The sequence below is a fragment of the Chiloscyllium punctatum genome, chromosome 19 (assembly GCF_047496795.1).
Source record: "Chiloscyllium punctatum isolate Juve2018m chromosome 19, sChiPun1.3, whole genome shotgun sequence".
In the NCBI taxonomy this organism is placed as follows: Eukaryota; Metazoa; Chordata; class Chondrichthyes; order Orectolobiformes; family Hemiscylliidae; genus Chiloscyllium; species Chiloscyllium punctatum.
This window is the reverse complement of record NC_092757.1, coordinates 97626816-97647535: the sequence shown is the minus strand read 5'-3', so window position 1 is coordinate 97647535 and position 20720 is coordinate 97626816. Positions and strand designations below refer to the sequence as shown.

Below are 20720 nucleotides of genomic sequence, written 5' to 3'. Positions count from 1 at the left end.
CCAGGGGTGCTCCACAGGCATCTGTGCTGGGATCACTGTTGTTTGTGATACATGTAAATGATCTGGAGGAAGGTATAGGTGGTATGATTAGAAGTGTGCAAGTAACAATAAGACTGGTGGAGTAGCAGACAGTGAAGGGTGAATGTAACAGAATATAGATCGATTGGAGAGTTGGGCGGAGAAATGGCAGATGGCGTTCAACCCGGGCAAATGTGAGGTGATGCATTTTGGGAGATCCAATTCAAGAGCAAACTATAAGGTAAATGGAAAAGCCCTGGGGAAAATTGATGTAGAGACATCTGGGTGTTCAGGTTCACTGTACCCTGAAGGTGGCAACACAGGTTGATAGAGTGGTCAGGAAGGCATACGGCATGCTTTCCTTCATTGGATAGAGAATTGAGTACAAGAGTTGGCAGGTCATGTTACAGTTGTACAGGACTTTGGTTTGGCCACATTTGGAATACTGTGTACAGTTCTGGTCACCATATTAACAAAAGAATGTGGATGCTTTGGAAAGGGTGCAGAGAAGATTCACGAGGATGTTGCCTGGTATGGAGGGGACTAGCCATGAAGAGAGGTTGACTTGATTATTTTCATTAGAAAGACAGGTTGAAGGGAGACCTGACTGAGGTCTACAAAATCATAGACAGGGTGAATAGCAAGAAGCTATTGAGTGGGGGACTCAATTATTGGGGTCACAAGTTCAAGGTGAGAGGGGAAAGGTTTAAGGGAGAGATGCGTGGAAAGTTCTTTACGCAGAGAGTAGTGGGTGCCAGGAACGTGTTGCCAGCAGAGATGGTAGAGGTGAGCACAGTAGCATCATTTAAGATGTACTTAGAATGGAGAAGGAGCAGAGGGATACAGATCCTTAGGAAATAGGCGCTAAGTTTAGATAGAGGATCTGGATTGGCGCAGGCCTGGAGGGCGAAAGGGTCTGTTTCTGTGGCTGCAACTTTCTTTGCTCTTTGTCTTTGTTTGTTCCATCTATATCATCTTCTATGTTTATCATGCATCCAAATTCAGCAAATTTTGAGATACCATACTATATTCCAAGATCAAAGTGACTTGTATATAGTGAAAAAACAGCTATCCTAGCACTGACCCTTGGGTAACACCATTGTATATCATTCTGCAGTCCATAAAAACAACCATCAAACATGTATGGAATGAGCTGCCAGAGGAAGTGGTGGAGGTTGTTACAATTACGACATTTAAAAGGCTTCTGGATAGGTATACAAATGGAAAGGCTTTGGAGAGATATAGGCCGAGTGATGGCAAATAGGACTAGATTAGGTTAGGATATCTGGTTGGCATGGACAAGTTGGGCTGTCGGGCCTGTTTCCATGCTGTACATTTCTATGACTCAATAACCACAACTGACTGTTTTCGTTCTCAAGTCAGCTTTTTTATCCAGCTGGACTCTGACTTTCCTACTCCATGTGCATCAACTTTTGTGTTGGACTTTGTCAAGCATTTTTAAAAATTCTTACAGACAATTTCCATTGCATTCCCTTCATAAACTTTCTCTAATATTTCTTCAAAACATTTACACGAGATTCATGAAGATCTATGCTTGCTTTCCTTGCTTAACTCATTGTGATAATGGCTTTTTTGTGTTTTTTGTAACGTTGTTTGAAGGATAATATTGGTTGAGATACAACATAGAACATAGAACATTACTGCACAGTACCGGCCTTTAGGCCCTCCGTGTTGCACCGACCTGTGAAACCAATCTGAAGCCCATCTAATCTACATTATTCCATTGTCATCCATATATTTATTCAACAGCCATTTAAATGCCCTTAAAATTGGCGGGTCTACGACTGTTGCAGGCAGGGCATTCCATGTCCTTACTATTCCCTGAGTAAAGAAGCTACCTCTGATCTGTCCTATATCTATTACCCCTCATTTTATCGCTATGTCCCCTTATGCTAGCCATTACCCTCTGAGGAAAACTCTGTCACTGTCCACCCTATCTAACCCTCTGATCATCTTGTATGTCTCTATGAAGTCACCTCTTAACCTTCTCTCAAATTCTCTCAGCCTTTCCTCATAAAAACTTCCCACCATACCAGGTAACATCCTGGTAAATGTCCTCTGCACCCTTTCCAATGCTTCCACATCCTTCTTATAATGCAATGCCCAGAACTGTATGCAATACTCCAAGTGAGACCGCACCGGAGTTTTGTACGGCTACAGCATGACCTCATGGCTCTGAAACTCAATGCCTTTACCAGTAAAATCTAACACACTATACGCCTTCTTAACAACCCTATCAACCTGTTGGCAACTTTCAGGGATCTTGCACATGGACACCGAGATCTCTCTGCTCATCCATACTACCAAGAATCTTACCATTAGCCCAGTACTCTGCATTCCTGTCACTTCCTTCCAAAGTGAATCACCTCATACTTTTCTGCATTAAGCTCCATTTGCCACCTTTCAGCCCAGTGCTGCAGCTTATCTATGTCCCTCTGTAACCTGCAACATCCTTCCTTATTGTCCACAACTCTACTGACTAATGTCATCTGCAAATGGGATGCAAGGAATAGCTCTGCTACTCTTCTCCTAAGTAGTACATAAGAACATAAGAACTGGGAGCAGGAGTAGGCCGTCCGGCTCTTCGAGCCTGCTCTGCCATTCAATAAGATCATGGCTGATCTTTCTGTGGACTTAGTTGTACTTTCCATATCCCTTAATTCTTTTATTATTCAAAAAAAAACTATCTTAGCTTTAAAAACGTTTACTGAAGTAGCGTCAATGACTTCACGGGACAAGGGGTTCCATAGATTTACAACTGTCTGAGTGAAGAAGTTTCTTCTCAATTCAATCCTAAATCTGCTCCCTCTAGTCTTGAGGCTATGTCCTCTTGTCCTAGTTTCACCTATCATTGGAAACATCCTCTCTACTTCTATCTTATCTATTTCCTTTAGAATTTTACATGTTCCTATAAGATCCCCCCTCATTCTTTTGAATTCCAGTGAATATAATCCTAGTCTACTCAGTCTCTCTTCATAAGACAACCCCCTCAATTCTAGAATCAACCTTGTGAACCTCATCTGCACCCACTCCAGTACCAGTACATTCTTTCTCAAGTATGGAGACTATAACTGCACTCAGTGATCCAGCTGTAGCCTCACCAGCACCCTATGCAGCTGCAACATAACCTCCCTGCTTTTAAACTCAATCCCTTTAGCAATGAAGGACAATATTCCATTTGCCTTCCTAATTACCTGTTGTACCTGCAGACCAACCTTCTGTGATTCATGCACAAGGACACCCAGGTTCCTCTGCACAGCTGCATGCTGCAACTTTTTAACTATCCAATCAGTACAATGGATATCTTGCATCCATCTGCATGGAGATGGGTCTTGATTTAACATCTTGTTCAAATAATCTCTGCAAGTACAGTGCTCTGTCAATCTTGCAGTCAGTCTTCTATTTTCTATGTAACATGAAGATGGAGAGTTAAAAGTAGCAGAACTGCCGGACACAGAACCAAGTATTCTCAATAAGGCAACAATTTACGTAACACTGAGTTGAACAGCTTGAGTAGTTCATTGCCTGGAGACAAGAACAAATTTGAATTTGGCCAATCAGTTTAAATGCCCCCATAAAAATACCAATTTCCAATCAAGATTGGATTGAATATACTGACAATCTTAAAAGCCAATGATGCTCTGGGGTATAAGACCAGGGGACAATTGAACAGTTGAGAGGAGAACTGACAAGCCCGGCAGGTAAACAGACTGCCTGAAAAATAGTTGTCTTAAGCAGGTACCTTTTGATCAGTAATCTGTGATGAAGGAATTCCTAAGAAAGAGAAAAGAAAACACAGGAAGATCTGAATAGAAGAACAAAAGCTGCCTGGTTTTGAGATAAGACATGTTGTTTTGTAAATCTTATTTGTGAGTTTTATCGGACTAGTATTATAGAAGGGAAGGTAAAAGATAGTTTAGGGAAAGAAATTGTAAATAGCGGTTATTTAATAATTCTCTGTTATACGTTAAGAAGTAAAGTTTTTAATTTTTACTTTACATAGGTCATAGCCACTTGAATTTTTACAGATTACTGCATAGAATAAATCTTTTCTGTGTTGCTGGTTTTAAATTAAGCAGGAGAGTTTACCCCGTGTCTTAACACATGTATGTTTATCTCAACAGTTGTGATCCCAGCTGATAGGTTGTAAGTTTTATTTTTATGATTGTTTGCTATGTTGATCCATCACTGAACATACTTACCAGAGTTTATTACACACAACAGGAAAAATACCTATATCACATATTATAGAGTTAATTTAAATATTCTTCTGATAAATAACAGAAATAGAGATTCAACTGGGCAACAACAACTTTCAGATACTCAAATCTCAGTGAAAGGATTACTCTAATTCCACTTTACATTTCATTGTTCCGTTGACTTTGCCATGATTGTTTTTTTTTTGGCAGATTTCTGTATTCATTTGATTTTTGTTTAATGTCTTTTTGACACTCAAGCAATCTGCTAACACTGTCACTTAAAACTTAACATGGGTTCATTAAATTCCTTGGCCAAAGTCTTCTGTTTCTAGAGCTTTTCTTTCACTAACAGTGAGCCAATCAGGATTTTCTTTTCTGTCCTGACTGTGTTGGAGACTGTTAAACTGCACTGCTGCTGTTGCAGATCTTTTCTCTCCGAATGACAGTTTTATCTGAAATAAATGTTCATACTGCCTTTCTAAATTAACTTATTGACATCAATATCTTCCAGTGTCATAGGACACATTGTTGTGAGCAACAGCTTATTTATTTCTCCCCCTACCCTTGTTTCGAATGTACTAAATTGTTAACTTTAACAGTTTTAAAGATGCCATTTAGATGCATGTCAGCAGAACTTCAGATAATTCTCTCTAGCTCACAACTCAAAATTAAAATTAAAACTATTTGGTCTCTCTTTCTGAACATACAACATAGAAATACAAATCAAACTTTAAAAGAATGTGGTTCTTCCACTTTAGAATCTAAATTTCCAAATAATAATAATATATATTGAACTCTGCCAAAGTGCATTTGTAAGGAGATTTCAGTTATCTGGAAGAATAATAGGGTGGTTATGGTAGGGGATTTTAACTTTCCAAATGTAGACTAGGACTGCCATATTGTGAAGGGTTTAGATGGAAAGGCATTTGTTAAACGTACAAGAAAATTTTCTGATTCATTATGTAGATGTACCGACTAGAGACGATGCAAAACTTAGCCTACTCTTGGGAAATAAGGCAGGGCAGGTGACTGGATTCTGAGTAATCCAAGAAGGAAGATGGCAAAAATTTCTGGCTGTAACAACTGCTCCTTTTTTTGAGGTATTTTAGGTGCTGGAGGTGACTTCCTTGAATTCCAGGAGCAGCAATTACTGTTTTATATGCTATTGCATTGTTTTGGAACTTTGGAGAAAAAAAAGTCAAAACAACAGCACTTTTAAAAGGGAGAGGACCAGACAAAGGAAGCACATGGTGAGGTCAGTGCAGGAGAGAGAGAGAGAGAGAGAAAGAAACTGACAAAGCAGTGAACCTGCACAGTTACTACCTTTGCTGTTTGAATTTGTGTAACGTTGGACATTGGAGTGCATCTGGGAAAATTAACAAACAGTGAAATTGACAACTAATCTTGCAGGAACCTCTTTGAGAGAGGTGACAGCACAGAACCAGATAAGTGAATATTTAAGTGTGGCCTTATAGTAAGTCTGCAGTAGTGTGTAGAGTGGGTTCTTTCTTGATTATATGTTTTATTGACATATGTCTCTTGATTAAACTTAAAATATAAGCCACAACTATTAATTTAACCTGAAGCAGTGTTTTGTACAGGAATAAGAAGACGTGCTATTTTCTGGGTCTGTAGAATGTGAAGAAGCAAAAATGGCCTTTAATAGAGTGATATGCTCTTCTTGTTGGATGAGGGAGTTTAGGGAGAGTTTATGGGCTACTGAGGATCATATCTGCAATAAATACCGTTGGTTGTGAATCCTATCAAATCGAATGGATCGGTTGGAGAGACAATTAGATGCAATGAGGAATTTAAAAGAACAAGGGATGTGATGGATGGCAGTTATCGGAAGAGGGAAAAGTCACAGATACAGTCATATAGATGGGTTAACTCCAGGAAAGGTAAGGGAGGTAGGCAGTTAGTGCAGGAGTCTTCAGTGGCTATCACTATTTCAAATAAGTATGCTGTTTTGGAAAATGTAGGAGGTGATGGATTCTCAGGGGAACTTGTAATGAACAGCCAAGTTTTGGTATTGAGAATGGCTCTAATGCAATGAGGGGTTCATCGGGATCCAAGAGATCGATTGTGTAAGGGAACACTATAGTCCGAGGAACAGACAGACATTTCTGTGGCTGGCAGCGAAAAATCAGAATGGTGTGTTGCTTCCCGGGTGCCAGGATGTCTTAGACATGGTGCAGAATGTTCTCAAGGGGGAGACGGGCCAGCAAGAGGTCTTTGTACACATTGGAACCAATGACATAGGAAAGGAAAAGGTTGAAATACTGAACGGAGATTACAGAGAGCTAGGCAGGAATTTAAAAAGGAAGTCCTCAGGAGTAGTAATATCTCCCAGAGCTGCGAGCTAATGAGGGCAGGAATAGGAGGGTAGAGCGGATGAATGCATGGCTGAGGAGCTGGTGTATAGAGTCATAGAGATGTACAGCATGGAAACAGACAATTTGGTCTAACCCGTTCATGCTGACCAGATATCCCAACTCAATCTAGTCCCACTTGCCAGCACCTGGCCCATATCCCTCCAAACCCTTCCTATTCATATACCCATCCAAATGTCTCTTAAATGTTGCAATTGTATCAGCCTCCACCACATCCTCTGGCAGCTCATTCCATACACGTACCACCCTCTGCGTGAAAAAGTTGCCCCTTAGGTCTCCTTTATATCTTTCCCCGCTCACACTAAACCTATGCCCTCTAGTACTGGACTCCCCACCCCCAGGGAAAAGACTTTGTCTATTTATCCTATCCATGCCCCTCATAATTTTATAAACCTCTATAAGGGCACCCCTCAGCCTCCAATGCTCCAGGGAAAACAGTCCAAGCCTGTTCAGCCTCTCCCTATAGCTCAGATCCTCAACCCTGGTAACATCCTTCTACAATATTCCAACAGTGGCCTAACCGATGTCCTGTACAGCCGCAACATGACGTCCCAACTCCTGTCCTCAATACTCTGACCAATAAAGGAAAGCATACCAAACACCTTCTTCACGATCCCATCTACCTGTGACTCTACTTTCAAGGTGCTATGAATCTGCACTCCAAGGTCTCTTTGTTCACCTTTGTTGACCTTGTCATTAAGTGTATAAGTCCTGCTAAGATTTGCTTTCCCAAAAATGCAGCACCTCACATTTATCTGAATTAAACTTCATCTGCCACTTCTCAGCCCATTGGCCCATCTGGTCCAGATCCTGTTGTAATCTGAGGTAACCCTCTTCGCTGTCCACTACACCTCCAATTTTGGTGTCATCTGCAAACTTACTAACTGCACCTCTTAGGCTCGCTTCCAAATCATTTATATAAATGACAAAAAGTAGAGGGCCCAGCACCGATCCATGTGGCACTCCACTGGTCACAGGCCTCCAGTCTGAAAAACAACCCTCCTCAACCACCCTCTGTCTTCTACCTTTGAGTCAATTCTGTATCCAAATTGCTAGTTCTCCCTGTATTCCATGAGATCTAACCTTGCTAATCAGTCTCCTATGGGGAACCTTGTCGAATGCCTTACTGAAGTCCATATAGATCATATCTACTGCTCTGCCCTCATCAATCTTCTTTTTTACTTCTTCAAAAAACTCAATCAAGTTTGTGTGACATGATTTCCCACGCACAAAGCCATGTTGACTATAGCGAATCATGAGAGAAGGATTCACTTTTTTGGATCATTGGAATCTCTTTTGGGGTAGAAGTGACCTGTACAAGAAGGGCGGATTGCACCTAAATTGGAAGGGGACTATTATACTGGCAGGGGGATTTGCTAGACCTGCTCAGGAGTATTTAAACTATTAAGGTGGGGAATGGGACCCAAGGAAATAGTGAGGAAAGATATCAATCTGAGACTGGTACAGCTGAGAACAGAAGCGAGTCAAACAGTCAGGCCAGGCAGAGACAAAAGCATAGAACTAGCTAGGACTGATAAATTAAACTGCATTTATTTCATTGCAAGGGGCCTAACAGGGAAGGCAGATGAACTCAGAGCATGCTTAGGAACATGGGACTGGGGTATCATAGCAATTACAGAAACGTGGCCAAGGGATGGACAGGGCTGGTAGCTTAATGTTCCAGGACACAAATGCTACAGGAAGGACAGAAAGAGAGGCAAGCGAGGAGGGGGAGTGGCATTTTTGATAAGGGATAGCATTACAGCTGTGCTGAGGGAGGATATTCCCAGAAATACATCGAGGGAAATTATCTGGGTGGAACTGAGAAATAAGAAAGGGATGATCACCTTATTGGGATTGTATTATAGACCCCCTAATAGTCAGCAGGAAATTGGGAAACAAATTTGTAAGGAGATCTCGATTATCTGTAAGAATAACAGGATGGTTATGGTAGGGTATTTTAACTTTACAAACATAGACTGGGACTGCCATAGTGTTAAGGGTTTAGATGGAGAGAAATTTGCTAAGCATGTGCAAGAATATTTTCTGATTCATATGTGGATGTACCAACTAGAGAAGGTGCAAAACTTTGGATTGGGAAGACTGCCACAGGTTTTCCTGGGTTTATTGAAAGTGAGGACTGTAGATGCTGGAGAGTCAGAGTTGAAAAGTGTGGTGCTTAAGAAGTACAGCAGGTCAGGCAGCTTCCGAGGAACAGGAGATTTTGGGCATAAGCCTTTCATCAGGAATGTTGAGGAGGCGATAGGGGACTGAGAGATATATAGGGGTTTTGGGGTGGTGCTGGGGACAAGGTAGCTGTGAAGGTGATAGGTGCATGCAGCTGGGGGGGGTGGTAATACTGATAGGTCGGTTGAAAGGGTTAAACGGATAGGTGGAAAGGAAGATGGACAGGTAGGACAGGTCAAGACAGTGGTACCTAGTTGGAGGGTTGGATTTGGGATGAGGTGGTGGGAGGGCAGATGAGGAAACTGGTAAAGTCGATGTTGATGCCTTGTGGTTGAACGGTCCCAAGGCAGAAGATGAGATGGTCTTCCTCCAGTTGTCAGGTGACTTGATTTGGCGGTGGAGGAGAACCAGGACTTGCATGTCCTTGGAGGAGTGGGAGTGAGAGTTGAAGTGGTCAGTCACAGGGCAGTGGGTTGTTTAGTGTGTGTGTCCCAGAGATGTTCCCTGAAACATTCCATAATTTGGCGTCCTGTCTGCCTGATGTATAGAGGACCACATCAAGAGCAATGGTACCTGAGGTGTTTGGATGTGCAAGAAACTCTCTGCCAGATGTAAAAAGATCTTTTGGGGCCTTGGGTGGAGATAAAAAGGGAGGTGTTGGTGCAGGTTTTAGACCTATGGCTGCAAGAAAGCATGCTGGGTAAGGAGGGTGGGAGGGTGGGTTGTTGGGGGGGGGAGGGGAATGGACCTAACAAGAGAGTCTCAGAGGGAATGGTCTGTGTGGAATGTAGATAGGGATGGAAATATATCTGTGTTGGTGGGGTCTGATTGTAGGTGGCAGAAATGGTGGAAGATAATGTGCTGTATCTGGAGATTAGTGGGGTACAAGGTGAGGACGGGGATGGGGAGGTGGTTGGGTCTATGCTTTTTTGCGGTTGAAGGGGTGGGGTTCTTGGGTGGAGTTGGAAGAAGTGCTGGAAAGTGTGGTTGATCACATGGAAGGGGAAATTGCGTTCCTTGAAGTAGGAGGCCATGTGGGATGTCCTGGAGTGGAAATGCTCTTCCTGGGAGCAGATACGGCGGATGCTGAGAAATTGGGAGTAAGGGATTGTTTTATTACAGGAGAGTTGGGTGGGAGGAGGTGAAGTCAAGATAGCTGTGGGAGTCAGTGGGTTTGAAATAGATGTCTATGTTGAGTTGGCACCCTTGAGCTTGCCCCTTAATGATCCAATTTCAGTACAACTCAATGCACCTTGAATGATTTCTAAACGTTCTTATAAATTACATTTGCTATAATCTGTAAGCAGGGCTCTGTTCTTGGGCCTTTGCTCTTTGTAGTTTTTATAAATGACTTAGATGAGGAGGTTGAGGAGTGGGTTAGTAAATTTGCAGATGACACAAAGGTTGGAGGTGCCATTGATGGTACCGAGGCTATTGCAGGCGGCAGCACGACATAGACAGATGGAGGTCAACCTGGATAAATGCGAAGTGATGCATTTTGGAGGATGGAACTCGAATGCTGAATATAGGATTAAAGACAGGATTCTTGGTAGTGTGGAGGAACAGAGGAATCTTGGTGTTCAAGTACATAGATCCCTCAAAGTTGCTACCCAAGTGGATTGGGTTGTTAAGAAAACATATGGTGTTTTGGCTTTCATTAATAGGGGGATTGAGTTTAAGAGCTGCAAGGTTTTGTTACAGCTCTACAAGTCCCTGGTGAGACCACACTTGGAATATTGTGTCCAGTTCTGGTCGTCCTACTATAGGAAAGATGTGGAGGCTTTGGAGAGGGTACAAAGAAGGTTTAACAGGATGCTGCCTGGACTGGAAGATTGCCTTATGAAGAGAGGTTGACTAAGCTCGGACTTTTCTCTCTGGAGAAAAGGAAGAGAGGTGACCTGATCGAGGTATACAAGATAATGAGACGCATGGATAGAGTCAATAGCCAGATTTTTCCCCAAGGCAGGATTAACTGGCACGAGGGGTCATAGTTTTAAGGTATTAGGAGAAAGGTATAGAGGAGATGTTAGAGGAAGGTTCTTTATGCAGAGAGTTGTGAATGCATGGAATGCGTTGCCAGCTGTGGTGGTGGAAGCAGAGTAATTAGGAACATTTAAGTGACTGCTGGACATGCACATGGAGAGCAGTGAATTGAGGGGTGCATCGGTTAAGTTATTTTATTTTAATTAGGATTAATCCTCGGCACAACATCGTGGGCCAAAGGGCCTGTTCTGTGCTGTACTTTTCTATTATCACAAAGGTTCTTTTCTCAAAAACTGGATGGAGCGAAAGTTGATTTACATTTCATAATGGTATGCTGATTATCAGATAAGCTCAAATGCTTCTACATATTTAGTCTAATTATGGTTTTTCTGTCACAAATATCTTATTTGTCACATACTTTAAGTGATAATACTTAACTAACAGGCCTGAAACGCTTGGCAGGAAATGATTGGTACATTGCACTATATTGGACACCAACGTTGAACCTTTTCATATATACGTAAAGTTTTTATTCTGACCTTCTGATTAATTCAATCTTCTTATTCCTATAGCTTTACAGCGCCTCCACCATCATTAGAATCCAGTAGTAGCTGTGGATTTCCTTTGCCTGAACATCCTGTGCCTCCAGTAGGTAATGCATATATTACTTAAAGTAGCTACTTCCAACTTGAATTAAACTTTGCTCGGAAGTAAAAACATCATTCCAGTGATCATTTACCCCAAAACCCATCTACCTCTAACTTAACCATTATGATGCTCCAATTTAAGTATAGCTATCATCTTCTGCCTGCTCGGCTGTTGAGACCTTCATGGATCGCCCTTTGTCTGGAACCTCTCCACTGACTTTACTGTCATGAGTAACCCTGTCAGGAGCTACACTCCAGACAGTTTAGCTCTCAGCTTCCTAAGTACACACAAGTCTCTTCACCATAACAAGGTGGCGATCCTTGGAGAGGGGTTAATTCTAGGGCACCTTTTTCAGCCCCCGCCCCCACTGAAGTGAGCAGGGCAGATCCTAAACAGGGCTGCTCAGTTATGGGTGCAGTTGCCTCATCCAGAAGCAAGGCGACTGAATCTGACACCTGCCGCCTGTGACTAAGGGCTTCCCACCCCCTCTGCCACTAGCTGATTGCTGCAGGAGTTTTGTTCAGGATGTAAGTAGAAATGGTACCTCATGAGAAGATGCCTTTGGTTACATCTTTTAATGTGGGGTGGCTGGTGCATATACAGCCACCACACAAGCATTGGCAGATAGGATTTGAAGCCCAGTGGCATGAAGACCAAGACAACAGGCAGCCATCCTCTGTTGCAGCCTTCAAAGCAAATGGTGGATCGGTAAGGCCTCGGAAATCCAGCAGCTGGCAGATGCCAGAAACCCAAGAGGCTTCTTCAATGCCACCAAGGCTCTAAAGGTGGACAAAAACTGCTCAAGGATAATGAGACAATAAACATTCTCTGGAGAAAGATTTCCAAGAACTCCTCAACCGTAATATTAATGTTAACTTGGAAATCATTAACCAATTCCTCCAGCGATCCATGTAAAGTGACATGGGAGAATCTCCCAGTGTGACCAAAGTACAAGATGCCATAAGTAGCCTAAGAAAGAAGCCACTGGCCAAAACCTGCCCAAAGGAATTAAAATAATTTACCATATGGACGGCAGGCTATTCAACCTTAATAGGTTCGTCTGCAAGGTCTCCACACCTCCAGCTTGGAGCTTCAATATGTTGATGACAATCATTCCAGTTTCTATTATCAGCACACAGCAGTGCATCTTGGATGGCTTTGTCAAGGCAGATAACTCCCCGGCCTTACCTTAAACACTAAAAAAGACCCTAGTACTCCATCAACCATAAACGGTCCCTCCAGGCCACCTACAATAAGGGTCAACAACCATCCCCTTGAAAATGTTGATCACTTCCCATACCTCAGCAGCTTTCTCACCTCGAAGGCCAACGTTGATAAAGAAATATGACATGTCTGCGCTCTGCCATTGGAGCCTATGCCCAACTCAGAAGAAGGGTGTGTGAAGGCCATGACCTACAGATTAGACAAAATTTGTGGTCTACAAAGCCATTGTCTTCCCACACTGCTATATGAAGCTGAAATGTTGATTACTTACACTAGGCACCTTAAAGAAATTCCATATTAACATCAACTGGGAGGACATGGCTACAAACCAGAATGATTGGAGAAACATCATCCAGTAGGGAGCTATATGTCATGAAAATGAACTCTGCTGTGCAACTGAACAGGCGCAAGTCATATATGGAGAAACAGAACATCAGAAACTCCCAACCCCCACCACCAAAGACCACACTTAGCCCCATCAATGCTCACACTGTAATAGAGACTGTGCATTCCAAATTTGCCTCCTCAGCCATCTGAAGACCCACAAATAGACGCCCTTATGGAGATAATCATACTCGAGTGATCGCCAATGGACCCTAAAACTCTCTGCTATATATAAATAAAATTCACACCAAAAAGTAAAGGATGGCAGCAATATTCCAAAATACATTTGTATAGCCAGCATATCCTGTACTTCAGCCTCAGAAATGAATAATTATGTTACCATTTATGTAAATATTAGGGAAAGGAAACATAGGGAACAGGGGGCTGTTCATCTCCTTTTGGACCATTCAGTTAGATTATAACTCATCTGTGTCTCAATTCCATTTACCATCCTTGATCCATATTTCTTAATACCCTATATGGCAAAAAATGTGCTGAGCAGATTTTTCAAGATATCATTTGACCTCCAGAATCCATAGCCTTTTTGTTGTATGTGGTCTAGATTTCTACCATCCTTAAATGAAGAAGTGCTTCCTAATTTCACGCTTGAATGGCCTATATCGAAATTTAGGATTGTGCCTACTTTTTGTGGATAATTCCAACCAGAGAAATAGTTTTTTTGCAACTAAGCTACCAAATTCTTTGAAAATCTTAAACCCTTTTTAAGTTATACCTTGACCTCATAAGCAGATAGAAATCAAGCCAAGTTCAATAATTTATCCTCATAATGTAATATGTTAAGCCCTGTTTTGTTTTAATGAATCTGTGCTGTAGCCTCTCCCTGACCAGTACATCTGATCTGAGGTGCTACCGTGTTTACCACACACAGTAGAAGTCTTTATCCTAGTACTAAAACAGATTCAATCTTAATCCAAGGTGTTGGTATCATGCTCAAATATTAATAATTTTTTTTCTCCAGATTTATTCAGCGCAATAGACATTCCAACCATGAACCAATACCATAACTCAAAAAAAGCAGAAAATGTGACCTTTGATCTTTTACACAATCTGATACACACAGCTGATTCAAGTGAGTATTTTATTTATTTTACAGGCTGGTTTCCTGTGGTATTTGTTACTCACAATTAGTCCTTTAGTTTTCCTTATTGCTCTTGTCCATTCTGTAGACTTGTGTCTGTCCATTTGCCAAGACGTCTCTAAATCCAGCCACTCCTTCAAACCCAATTTTGGTCCTCTTACACTCTCCATCTCCTACCAAGTATAGACTCTTTGATATCTAAAGCATGAAAGGAGATCATTTAGCCCATCTTGCCCGCACCAGTCAACAAAGATCTGACTACAGTAATCCCATTTTTTATTTTTTGGCCTTAACACTGGAGACTATGGTAACACAAGTGAATGTCTAAAGATTCTTCCAAGAGTTTCTGACAAAGCCAACCTTCAGAGAGTGAGTTCCACACTTCCACTGCCCTCTGAGTGAAGAAAATTCTCCTTAACTCTTCTACTAGCATTCTATCTCTTACCCTAAATCTATACGGCCTAGTTATTAACCCCTCCACTATTGGACAAAGTGCCTTATCCATGCCCTTCATTATCTTATTTGCCTCTATCAGTTTCCCTCTCAACCTTTACTGCTCGAAGGAATGCAACCCCAGTCTTTGACAAAGGGTCAGTTAGACTTAAAATGTTGGCTCTTTTCTCTCCTTACAGATGCTGCCAGACCTGCTGAGATTTTCCAGCATTTTCCCTTTTGGTCCTAGTCTTTCCTCATTCACCCAGGCATTAAATCTCTACTTTTCCTCCAGTGCAATTCCACCCTTCTTGGAATGTGGTGACCAGAACTGCATATGGTAACACCAGCTGTAACCTAACTGTGTTTTCTATAGTTCCAGCATTAACTCCTTAGTTTTGTATTCTGTGCCTTGGCTATGAAAGATTAATATCTAATATATCTTCTTAACCATCTTACCTACCTACCTTGCTACCGTCACGGATTTCTGGATATCCACATTAGGATCATTTTGATCTTTTCAGAGTCCTATCATTCCTATTGTAACCTCTGGCCTTGTCAGCCCTGCGCCTAAAAATGCATTACTTTACATTTTAATAGGTTGAATTTCATTTGCTAATGCTCTGCCGAACTGACCAGTCCATTTGCAGTTATGGTTATCCTTTTCTCTATTTATCACATTACCAATTTTTGGTCTTCCATGAACTTCTTAACCATACCCCTACATTTAAGTCCAAATCATTAATTACACTACAAACAGCATGGGCCATAAAGGAACTTCTGAAAAGCTTTGCTAAAGTACATGTAAATCACATCAAATACATTACCCTCACCAACAGTCTGAGTTACCTCACCAAACAATTCAAGCAAGTTTGTAAAATTCGACCTCCCTTTATAAAATCCATGCTAACTATCCCTGATTAATCCATGTCTCTCCAAATGCAAGTATATTCTGACCCTCAGAATTCGTTCGAAGAACTTTCCCACCATTGAAGTCAAATTGTAATTTCCTGATCTATTTCTTCCTTTTTGTTTAAATAATGGGACAACATTAGCAATCCTTCAATACTCTGGCACCTCACCTCTGACCAGAAAGGATTTAATTTTAATCTTAAAAGCTACTAGCAGGGCCCCTGTTATCTCTTCCTTTGCCTCCCTCGGCAGTTCGGGGTGCATCTTATCCAGGCCTGCAGATTTCTCTACTTAACACTGCTAAATATGCTAGTTTTCTCTCTCCCTCTGTCTCTCTCTCTCTCTCTCTCTCTCTTCATGTTAAATTTTTCTAATACTTCACAGTCTTCTGCCTTAATGTTTATATCAGTATCATCCTTTTCCATTGTGAAGACCAGCACGAGGTATTAATTGAGGACCATACCCATGTCGTCCAATCCACATACAAATTACCTCTATGGTTGCCAATGGGCTTTACTCTTTCCCTAGTTGTTCTTTTTCTCTTTACATACTGAAAATGTCCTTCAGGGTTTCCTTTAATCTACTTTCCAATGTTTTCTCATGCACTCTCTTTCTTTACTAATTTCCTTTTTAAGTCACCTCTGCATTCATTATACTCCTCTTGGAACTCTGCCCTATTAAACCCTTGTTATCTGCATAAGCTTCTCTTTTCTATTTAATCCTAACATAGAGCTTTAACATCTAGAGTTCCCTGGTCTTGATTCTACCCTTTGTCTTTATAAAAACATATGTTCCCTGTATCCTTGCTATTTTCTCATTGAATACCGTTGACAATGGAATGAGGACATGCCGCAACCCAAAGGACTAGCCACACTGCCATACATCAAGAGTATTTCCAAACTGACAGCCAGACTACTGCGACCACTAGGACTCATAACAGCACACAAACCAACAGCCACTTTCAGACAACAAATCACCAGAACGAAGGACCCAATACCCAGCATGAGCAAAACCAATGTAGTATACAAAATCCCATGCAAGGACTGCACAACTACATAGGACAAACAGGAAGACAGCTAACGATCCGCATCCATGAACACCAACTAGCCACGAAATGACACGACCAGCTATCCTTAGTAGCCACACACTCAGATGACAAGCAACATGAATTCGACTGGGACATCACTACTATTATAGGACAAGCCAAACAGAGAACAGCCAGGGAATTCCTAGAGGCATGGCACTCATCCACAGATTCAGTCAATAAGCACATCGACCTGGACCCAATATACTGACCACTGCAGCGAAGAGCTGGAACTGACAACCGGAAGCGGCAGATTCAAACCATTACAAATGCCGGAGGAAAGATCACAGAAGCGCTTCACAGGAGGCTCCCAAGCACTGAGGATGTCACCTAGATAGAGGACGAAATGTCTGCAACACAAATTCCCAGCTCAGCGAACAGAACCACAACGACGAGCATCCGAGCTACAAATCTTCTCACAAACTTTGAAGATCACACCCTTTCTCACTACTGTAATTGATTCCTTGATCAATACTATGATTTCTTCTCCTCTTCTAAGCCTCTCTTTATTTCATCTGAATGCTTTATAACCAGGAACATTGAACTGGAATTCTGCCCATTTTGAACCCAAGTCTCAGTCATGGCAATGGTATGACTTGCACAAAAAAAGCAGGACAAATTCATCCCAGCTAATTACCGCCCCATCAGTTTACTCAACCATTGATAAAGTGATGGAAGCTGTCATCAACAGGGTGATCAAGCAGCATGTGCTCAGTAAAAACCTGTTTAGTAATGCCCAGTTTGGGTTCCGCCAGGGCCACTGAGCTCCTGACCTCATTACAACCTTGATTCAAGCATGGCAAAAGAGCTGAATTCCAGAGATGAGATGAGAGTGATAGCCCTTGACATCAAGGCTGCATTTGACCAAGTGTGGCATTTAAGGACCAATAGCATAACTAGATTCAATAGGTATTTGAGGAAAGCTATCCACTGGTTGGAATCATAACTAGCACATAGGAAGATGGTTGTGATTGTTGAAGGTCAGTTGTCTCAGCTCCAGACATCTCTGCAGGAGTTCCACAGGGTAGTGTCCTAGGTTCAACCATCTTCATTTGCTTTATAAATGACCTTTCCTCCATCATAAGACCTGCACTAGGGATGACGATTGTGCAATCATCAATGTTCAGCATTATTTGTGACTCCTCAGATACTGAAGCAGTCCATGTTCAAATGCAACAAGACCTAGACAATATCCACGGGCGGCACAGTGGCACAGTGGTTAGCACTGCTGCCTCACAGCGCCAGAGACCTGGGTTCAATTCCTGCCTCAGGCGACTCTCTGTGTGGAGTTTGCACATTTTCCCCATGTCTGCGTGGGTTTCCTCCGGGTGCTCCGGTTTCCTCCCACAGTCCAAAAATGTGCAAGTTAGGTGAATTGGCCATGCTAAATTGCCTGTAGTGTTGGATGAAGGGGTAAATGTAGGGGAATGGGTCTGGGTGGGTTGCTCTTCGGAGGGTCGGTGTGGACTTGTTGGGCCGAAGGGCCTGTTTGCACACTGTAAGTAATCTAATCTAATCTAATCTAATCCAGTAGCAAATAACATTCATGCCACCCAAATGCCATGTCAAGACGATCTCTAACAAGAGGCAATATAGCCACAGCCTCCTGACAGCCAATGGTGTTACCAACTTTGAATCAGCCACTATCAACATCCCAGGGATTACATTGACCAGAAATTGAAGGGCGCCACAGTGGTTCAGTAGTTAGCACTGCTGCCTCACCTCACCAGGGACCCAAGTTCAATTCAAGCCTTGGGTGACAGTCTGTGTGGAGTTTGCACATTCTCGTGTCTGCGTGCATTTCCTCTGGGTGCCACGGTTTCCTCCCACAATCCAAAGGTGTGTAGGTTAGGTGAATTGGCCATGCTATATTGTCCATACTGTTCAGAGATGTGCAGATTAGGTGCATTAGTCAGGGGTAAATGTATTCAGGGGTAAATGTAATTAGTCAGGGGTCTGGGTGGGTTACTGTTCGGAGGTTTGGTGTGGACTTGTTGGGCCGAATGGCCTGTGGCCAGACTATCGGGATTCTGTGATGATAATGATGAGAAATTCAGAAAGTAGGCATATTGCAGCAAGTAACTCACCTCCTGACTCCCCAAAACCCATCCACCACCTACAAGGCACAAGTTAGGAGTGTGATGGAATACTTCCCACTTGCCTGGATGAGTGTAGCTCCAACAATACTCAAGAAGCTTGACACCATCAAAGACAAAGCAGCGATTTCATTGGCTTCAAATCTACATACGTCTACTCTTCCACCACCGATGCTCAGTAGCAGTAGTGGGTATTATCAGTGAGATTCACCACAGAAATTAACCAAAGATCCTTAGACAGCACCTTCCAAACCCACAACCAGTACCATCTAGAAAGACAAGGGCAGCAAATACATGGGAACACCACCACCTGCAAGTTCCTGTCCAGGTCACTCATCATCCTGACTTAGAAATATATCGCCATTTCTTCAGTGTCATTGGGTCAAAATCCTGGAATTCCCTTCCTCAGGGAATTGCGGTTCAACCTACAGTATATGGTGAGGGTGTGGGAATCAGAGCTACACATCTGAGAAGGGGGTAGTTGTAGATGGGGCAGTGACAAGATGTAGCGAATCTATCAGGAAGATTTCTCATGTGATGAAACAAAGGGATCGGTTAAAGTGTGTCTGCTTTAACTCAAGGAGTGTCAGAAGTAAGAGCGATGAACTTAGAGCATGGATCAGTATTTGGTGCTATGATGTTGTGGCCATAACAGAGATGTGGGTTTCACAGGAGCAGAAATAGTTGCCAGATGTTCCAGGGTTTAGAACATTTAAAAAGAACAGGGAGGGTGGAAAAAGAGGAGAGGGTGTTACCATTGCTAATTAGAGAGTGCATTACAGCTACAGAAACGAAGGCTATTCAGGAAGGTTTGTCTACTAAGTCAGTATGGGTAGAAATTAGGAACAACAAGGGAGCAGCCACTTCATTGGGAGTTTTCTACAGACCTCCTAATAGCAGTAGAGAGATTGAAGAACTGATAGGACAGCAGATTTTGGAAAAATGTAGATGTAGCAGGGTTGTTGCTATGGGTAACTTCAACTTTCCCAATATTGACTGGAACTCCTTAGTGCAGATGGTTTGGATGGAGCCATTTTTGTCAGGTGTGTTCAGGAGGGTTTCCTTACTCAGTATGTAGACAAGCTGATGAGGGGAGATGTCATTTTTGATTTGGTGCTCGGCAATGAGCCAGGATAGGTGTCAGATCTTGCGGTGGGAGAATACTTTGGTGTCAGTGACCACACCTACCTCACATTTACCATAGCCTTGGGGAGGGAAAGGAGCAGAAACTGTTTAAGGAGCAGTTGTTGCAAGTGATGCACGAATTTGTCCCTCTGAGACAGATAAGAAGAGGTAAGATTAAGGAGCTTTGGATGATGAGATGACGAGAACAGAGGAACTTCTCGTCAAAAGGGAGAAGGCAGCTTACGTAAGGTGGAGGAAACAAGGATCTAGTACAGCTTTAGAGGATTACAGGCTTACTAGAAAAGAGCTCAGAAATGGACTGAGGAGAGCCAGGAGGAGGCACGAGAAAGGCTTGGCAAGAAGGATTAGGGAGAACCCAAAGGCATTTTACTCATACGTGAGGAATAAGAGAATGATCAGGGAGAAGGTGGGGCTGATCAGGGATAGTGTAGGGAACTTGTGCGTGGAGTCTGAGCAGGTAAGGGAAGCCCTAAATGAGTTTTTTGCTTTGCATTTCACGAAGGAAAGGAACATTTGTGTGAATGAGAACTTTGAGGAGCTGGGATACAGGCTTAAACGGATCAAGATTGATGAACATAGAACATAGAAGAATACAGCGCAGTACAGGCCCTTCGGCCCTCGATGTTGCGCCGATCAAAGCCCACCTAACCTACACTAACCCACTATCCTCCATATACCTATCCAATGCCCGCTTAAATACCCATAAAGAGGGAGAGTCCACTACTGCTACTGGCAGGGCATTCCATGAACTTACGACTCGCTGAGTGAAGAACCTACCCCTAACATCAGTCCTATATCTACCCCCCCTTAATTTAAAGCTATGCCCCCTTGTAATAGCTGAAGTTGATGTCCTGGAAATTTTGGCAAACATTAAAATTGATAAGTCCCCAGGGC

The 20720-nt window shown here is 42.5% G+C and overlaps 1 protein-coding gene across 1 annotated transcript in view; it reads left to right on the top strand.

Annotated features, from left to right (window-relative positions):
* The window catches only part of LOC140491660 (uncharacterized), a 255833-nt gene that overhangs the window by 196720 nt on the left and 38393 nt on the right, over positions 1-20720 (top strand). Inside the window, exons 16-17 of the mRNA XM_072590156.1 lie at positions 11374-11453; positions 14037-14147. Coding sequence (XP_072446257.1) covers positions 11374-11453; positions 14037-14147 — 191 coding nt within the window. The remainder of the gene's footprint in view (positions 1-11373; positions 11454-14036; positions 14148-20720) is intronic.